The sequence below is a fragment of the Montipora capricornis genome, chromosome 2 (genome assembly GCF_036669925.1).
Source record: "Montipora capricornis isolate CH-2021 chromosome 2, ASM3666992v2, whole genome shotgun sequence".
Lineage (NCBI taxonomy): Eukaryota > Metazoa > Cnidaria > Anthozoa > Scleractinia > Acroporidae > Montipora > Montipora capricornis.
In genome coordinates this window covers 49,447,388-49,454,858 of record NC_090884.1, presented here as the reverse complement: position 1 = coordinate 49,454,858, position 7,471 = coordinate 49,447,388, and the positions used below count along the sequence as shown (strand labels likewise).

The 7,471-nt window shown below is 41.1% G+C and overlaps 1 protein-coding gene across 1 annotated transcript; it reads left to right on the top strand.

Annotated features, from left to right (window-relative positions):
• The first annotated feature begins 616 nt into the window (after nucleotides 1-616).
• LOC138037458 (tetratricopeptide repeat protein 28-like) lies at nucleotides 617-5,941 on the top strand. The gene is made up of 4 exons (XM_068883382.1): nucleotides 617-863; nucleotides 1,365-1,717; nucleotides 1,778-3,470; nucleotides 4,621-5,941. Exons 1-4 carry the CDS (start codon nucleotides 617-619, stop codon nucleotides 4,638-4,640), a joined length of 2,313 nt encoding a protein of 770 aa, XP_068739483.1. The 3' UTR covers nucleotides 4,641-5,941.
• Nucleotides 5,942-7,471: the final 1,530 nt, after the last annotated feature.

Sequence of the window (7,471 nt, the reverse complement as noted above, 5' to 3'; positions counted from 1 at the left end):
CTAAAGGCTTCATAAACATTTTGCATTCTCCGCCCATCCCGCCGGTGGTTCCAAAAATAAGGAGCCCATCTCGACTTCTAGCACCCTTTGTTGGTACTTTTGCTTCTTCTCACTCTCCTGTTCCTTGAAAATTGCTGCAGTTGGTTTCCCTTGGTTAGTCTTGGAGATGACATGCTACACTCTAACATTGAAAAATGCTGTCACTCCGCGCAACCAGAAGCCACCAGCCTTCACATCCAATCTCGCATCGGAACTTGTTAGGGCTGATCTTAAGTTCATCACTTCATTGTCCAAAGGCCGGAGGTGATGCTCCACTTGGACGTTCTTGCACAGTTTGCTGAGTAGAGAGGTTAGTAGATTTCTCACTCCATCATGGCTTTGAGCCACAAATCCCCCCTTTTTGCATGATAGGGCATGGCTTACTTCAAATGGCTCTCCACAAGCACAGGTAGACGGTAGATCCTGCAGTGGTAAATTGTACCGCAATTGCAAGGGGTCCCTAAATTCTTGCTTATACAATGTCAAACCCTGGTCTAACCTATTGTGTTTTTGTTTATTTATCTTCTAGGTGCACCCCAGATTTCTGAGAAAAACGTCCTGGTTCTGATTGTCAACAATGGTGGATAGAAATGTGGACGTTTTGGAGCAGCATATGCAAGAGCTTAGAGTTGCAAGAAAGGAGGGAGACAGAGAAGGCGAGGGTTTGGCTTATTTCAATCTTGGTAACTACTTTCAGGCTGTAGCTCACTTTAAACAGGCTATAACAAATTACACAAAAGCATTAGCCATTTTTAAGAAAGTGGGTTTCAGGGCCGAGGAAGGAAGAGCTTATGGCAATCTTGGCAATGCTTATCGAAGTCTTGGTAATTTCAAGCAAGCCATAGAGTACCACCATCAACATCTTAGTATTGCAAAAGAGGTAGGGGACAGGGCCAGAGAAGGAGCAGCCTATGGCAATCTCGGCAATGCTTATCAAAGTCTTGGTAATTTCAAGCAAGCCATAGAGTACCACCATCGACATCTTAGTATTGCAAAAGAGGTAGGGGACAGGGCCGGAGAAGGAGGAGCCTATGGCAATCTCGGCAATGCTTATCAAAGTCTTGGTAATTTCAAGCAAGCCATAGAGTACCACCATCAACATCTTAGTATTGCAAAAGAGGTAGGGGACAGGGCCGGAGAAGGAAGAGCTTATTGCAATCTCGGCAATGCTTATCAAAGTCTTGGTAATTTCAAGCAAGCCATAGAGTACCACCATCAACATCTTAGTATTGCAAAAGAGGTAGGGGACAGGGCCAGAGAAGGAGCAGCCTATGGCAATCTCGGCAATGCTTATCAAAGTCTTGGTAATTTCAAGCAAGCCATAGAGTACCACCATCAACATCTTAGTATTGCGAAAGAGGTAGGGGACAGGGCCGCAGAAGGAAGAGCCTATGGCTGTCTCGGCACCGCTTATCAAAGTCTTGGTAATTTCAAGCAAGCCATAGAGTACTACCATCAACAACTTAGTATTGCAAAAGAGGTGGGGGACAGGGCCGGAGAAGGAAGAGCTTATTGCAATCTCGGCAATGCTTATAAAAGTCTTGGTAATTTCAAGCAAGCCATAGAGTACCACCATCAACATCTTAGTATTGTAAGAGGGGTAGGGGACATGGCCGGAGAAGGAAGAGCTTATTGCAATCTCGGCAATGCTTATAAAAGTCTTGGTAATTTCAAGCAAGCCATAGAGTACCACCATCATCATCTTAGTATTGCCAAAGAGGTAGGGGACAGGGCCGGAGAAGGAAGAGCTTATTGCAATCTCGGCAATGCTTATCAAAGTCTTGGTAATTTCAAGCAAGCCATAGAGTACCACCATCAAGATCTTAGTATTGCAAAAGAGGTAGGGGACAGGGCCGGAGAAGGAAGAACTTATTGCAATCTCGGCAACGCTTATCAAAGTCTTGGTAATTTCAAGCAAGCCATAGAGTATTATCGTCAAGGTCTTAGTATTTGCAAGGAAACAGAGGACCCAATAGGGCTGGCAATTGCATGTTATCATATTGGTCTTGTTCATGAATTTTTTGGCTCCTTGAGCAATGCTCTTAATTACTATCGTCTAAGCATTTATTATTTTGATGAAGTTAGGCGTCTTCTTTTGTCAGAGGATGCATGGAAAATAAGCTTTCGTGACACAAAGGGTGTTGCGTACACCGCTCTGTGGACAGCACTCTTGAAGAATGGAGAGGTTGATGAAGCTTTGGATGCTGCTGAGCAAGGACGAGCACAGGCTTTGGCAGACATTTTAAAGATGCAATACAGCGTTGATGAGAAACCTACAATGAAGGTAACTATCTCTTTGGTTATGAAAGATCTACCTTCACAAACTGTTTTCACAGCACTTGAAGGGAACACGATCAGCTTCTGGTTCCTAAGAGATGATAACGGGATAAATTTTAGACAAAAGGAAATCAAAAATGGAAGTGCCAAGTCTCTGATGAAAAGAACTTTTAAACAGATCGATGCGGGGACCGTTGTACGATGTGAGAATCGTTCACTATACAGACAACGCAATGACTTCTCGAGCAGTAGGGAAGCTGTTGAAGAAACCGTTCAGTCCTTGAGCTTGTCTGTGCAGTCTTTGCAGCCTTTGTATGATGTCTTAGTCAGTCCTATAGCAGACTTGATCCAGGGTGATGACTTAGTGTTTGTTCCTGATGGACACTTTTGCCTGGCTCCTTTTTCTGCAATGAGTGACTCTGTCAGGATCCGTACAATTCCCTCGCTGACTGCTTTAAAATTGATCACTATGGCACCTGATGACTTCCAAAGTAAGAGTGAAGCGCTGCTTGTAGGCGATCCGTACTTGAGGGAAGTCACTTACGGCACTGGTGAACCCATGTATGGACAGCTGCCGTGTGCGAAAAAAGAGGCGGATATAATTGGAGAACTTCTGCAGACCGTGCCTCTTACAGGAAAAAATGCAACCAAAGCTGAGGTGCTGAAAAGAATGAAGTCAGTTGCTTTAATCCACATTGCTGCACATGGGGATGACGGATCTGGAGAAATTGCTTTGGCCCCAAATCCCGAACGCAAATCCCAGATCCCAAAAGAGGAAGATTACATGTTATCGTTGAGCGATGTTCAAGCAGTTCGTCTTCAGGCAAGACTGGTTGTGCTTAGTTGCTGTCATAGTGGCCAGGGAGAGGTAAAATCTGAGGGTATTGTGGGAATAGCTAGGGCTTTCCTGTGTGCTGGTGCCCGGTCTGTTCTGGTGTCACTCTGGGCAATCGACGACGAGGCGACCTTCATGTTCATGAAGAGTTTCTACCAACACTTGGGAGATGGAAAAAGTGCAAGTACAGCTCTTCACCATGCTATGAAATCTCTTCAGGAGACAAAGAAGTATTCGGCCATAAAATACTGGGCGCCATTTGTGCTAATTGGCGATGATGTCACCTTTGAGTTTGGGCAGCTCGAACACGAAAAGAATGGTAAGTGCTATTTAAATATAACTTTAATTATTTATTTCTTTGATCGTGAGCTGGCGGTATCATGAGAATCCTGCAAACTGATTGGTTCCAGGAGCGGGCAGTATTTTCCTATCTCCTGAGCACGATCATGGTAACCAACTACGCTAAGCACAGAGTGAAGTTGCAAATTGAAAGAGCGAAGTTTCAATTTGTCTTAATTGTTTTTGGCAATAGAGCAGTGTTATTGTTCAACTTTCTCATAAAAAACAAGGGATTCTGACGAAAGCTATCACAGTGGAAGCGAATTTTATTACCCAAATGAAGAGGATAAAGGGAACAACGCTGAGGAAACTCAACCAAGCCTCACCATGAGTGATGTACCTTCTAAGAATAGAATTTAGAAATAAATAAAAATGTTATTCACTGGCCTTGGTCAGTCCGTATTGGGAAAAACTGTGCCCTCTGTCTCGAGTACGGCCCTCGGCCTGCGGCCCCGGGCCGTACTCGAGACCTCGGGCACAGTTTTTCCCAATACGGACCTCCCGGCTGGTGAATAACATATATTGACTGAATCACTGTACTTTGTACATGTTTTTGATCAGGAGAATGTCGAAAGGTGCAGGTACGTTCTTCACAGAGAAATGGCTTTAAAAACGGTTGCCAGAGTGGTTATTTTTACTCGAACTGCTTTGGCTAATACCTGAATTAAATAATGTCTGCATTCACCGAGTTAGGTACTTCAGCTTCCTACAGATAGTATGATGGACTGACTGTGAAACTGATCGGTGATTGTCAAGTGAAGTGAGTTATTGAGGTCTTCAAGTCTACATGTCGAAGTAACAGTGAATAGGAATTGTTGCTATTAACTAAGCACAAACAGTTGAATGAATTAGGATAGTTGTTATAGACCCTATGCAAAAATGGCTGCCTTTAAATTATTCTTTTGTTCATATTCAAAATAGCCAAACTAACCTCGTTGGGGATAACAAATTCTTTAGAATTTTTGTCTCAAAAACGAGCTTAGTTGGGCTATTTTGAATATGAAAAAAAGAATAATTTAAAGGCAGCCATTTTTGCATAGGGTCTATATTATTTACTTGCCAATCAGAACGAAACTCGTTATTGCCATTTAACCCACTACTTGTTTCTTTCTTCCTTGTTTTTTTTTCAGAAACGATGTCCAAAACGTGAAAAACTTACTTGGACTGTGATACGTCGATATGTTATTTTCCTTTCTTCGATTATATGAGTTTTTGAAAACAATTCAATCATTGACACCTCAGTAGCAGTCAGACACAAGATATCATGCCATTATAGTTAAAGTACCATGAGATTTCAGTAGCATTAAGATACTGTCCAAGTCCTTACACTTGTGCCTTGTTTTGTAAGCATCTGTTCCAGGATTAGTTAATCACTTGATAGAAATCAGGGACTTGGCAAAACGGTTTGTTTCCATAACTGAGGATCTAGCCGTGGTGTTATTTTGGCCCTTGAAAATACTCTTTAGCTTGCTATACCAACTTTCCATTTATAATATCATTAAGTGACACCCTCGGGGAATGTGTATTTTCCGTGTTTCTGTAAGGTTGGCCAAAGCTAAATAAGCAAATTAATTGTTTCGGGAGGCAAATGTCTATAAGCTAAAAAAACAACCTAGGAAGTAGAAATGTTTGGAAATTACAAAACTTTTAATGTAGCATTCACATTTAAATGATATGGAAATTCCTGGAACAAAACGCTTTATTCCCAAAGGGTCTGAATCGGGCACAACATTGAGTTAGCAGATTTGTTTATTGTTTATTTTCCCGCAAAACTTGGTTCAAAAACAGACACTTTTCTGACGCTGATGAGGACTAGGACAATTTGGGTAAATCTAACTCTTGGGTGATGCACTCTTGCTAGGGCCTAGTACGAAACAAATGGAAAGTTCTTTACTTTAAAGTTGTACATGTTGATTTTGTGATATTTTGTCACAGAGGGACTGGACCAATGCAAAATAATTCAATGAAATGGGCGATTTCTTAAAACTTCTAGAAGGTAAAAAGGTGTGTGGTGTAAAAGTTACCTGATCTCTTAATTGATTGTATGCATTTTAAACCCCTGGGGAGGTGGGACTTTGCCCATGCATATGCTTGTGGAAATTTTTTGAATTTTAAAAATGGTATGACTACCCGAGTCACGTCATTTCATACCATTTCGCACCATTGCAAACGTTGGTCAGTAACTCTTGAGTTGACAAAGGTATTAATGGTAGAGTTGGCAAAGGGAAGCATTCCATCCTTTCTCCATGTTAAAACTGACAGCAGGATGGGCACTCACCTCCTAAACCGAGCGCCCCAAATCGAGACTAAGGTCTACGTGAAGCCTATCAGTACTGGCCTACTTCTCCACTACCATAGTCACGTCGACAAACGATACAAACGAAGCTTATTAACAACTATGCTTGATCGCGTGTACCCATTTCTCGGAGGAGTGGGAACGCTTAAAGTCCCTGTTCTCATATTTGAAGACCCCCAACACCTTATCAATTGTACCATTAATACCTTTGTCAACTCAAGAGTTACTGACCAACATTTGCAATTGTGCAAAATGGTGTGAAATGACGTGACTCGGGTAGTCATGCCATTTAAGGACCAGGATCCGGCTAACTTTGTTAAGACTCAGTTGAAAGACTTAAGTCTGAAGCTCCAAACTACATTCAAACCCTTCTTTGTCAGTCGAAGAATTGGCCAAGACCTCCAAGAATGCGAGAACAAACCACAGCTGGTTAATCAATAGTGCGTTGTGTACCAGTTTCAATGTAACCTGTGCGACACAGGTAGCTATGTTGGCTACACACGTGGCCATCTACATGCACGCGTCGATGGTCACAAGAGTACGTGATCCTCTGCACGCAAGCGTTACGATGAAGACCACGCGAGTGCTGTCCCTGAGGACCTACCTCCTTTGCTGCTTTAGAGTGTTGAAGAAATGCGTAAACAAATTGGACTGTCTGGTTAACGAAATGCTGTACATCAAAGAATTAAGACCACGGCTGAACGTGCAAACAAATTCAATCCGTGCTAAAGTTCTTGTTTAGCTCTTCTTCGCTTATGCAAATTTGGAGTATTTTGTTCCTGTTATGAACTCGCATGTTCATTTCTAACTCCTTGATAGTGATGGCGTCATGAGGTCGCCGAAACGTCGGAAGTTTAGCTTTTTTATCGCTAGTTTTTACATGTCCGTATTTCATTGTTTTCATCTTTATTTGGTAATTTAACATTTATGTTTCCTGATTTCTTTTTAGGGGATTTAACAATCATGTAATTAGTTTTCTTAATATTTATAGAGAGCTTGTTTAGTTCGCACCATTCTTTAATTTTAGCCAGCTCTCCATTATTTAGTTTTTCAAGATCTCGAATAGAAGGTGATGAAGCAAAAACATTAGTGTCATCAGCAAAAATCCTAAAGTTCAGTTTATCAGAGCAGTAAAATTGTTTATATAAAGTAAGAATAAAAGAGGACCAAGGGAACTACCCTGTGGTACATCACATTTCATTGTTTGTTTTTGCCATTTGGCCAAAAATCGCGATTTTTAACACTTTTTGAAAAATCGTTATTTCTCTTCTAATACGTCTTATTTAAAGTGTTTTTTTATAGCACAAATCTATGATAGTTAAGTTTTCCATCCATAAAAATTAGGCTATAAGGTGACTTGTATTTCCTAGTTTTTTGGCCTTGCAAAGTTTGCCCAAAAATGATTTGACGATAGGTCTATCCCGATTGGGCTGGCAAACTGGAAAATGGTGCTTCAAAAATGGCAAAGAAGTGTTTAAATAAGACTCGACTTTTGAAAAAGGTGCTCGAAATTTACTGATTTTCATCATTATGCCTGTTTTTTTTTGTTAAAAGAAGAATTGCCCTTTCGTTAAGTTGTTTATAAATGTTCAGAGAACTAAAACATTAATGTCTTTTGAGGAAAAAAAAGTCCTCAGTGAAATATACTTTAAAACCTAGGATGATTTCAAATTGCTTCACTTCAA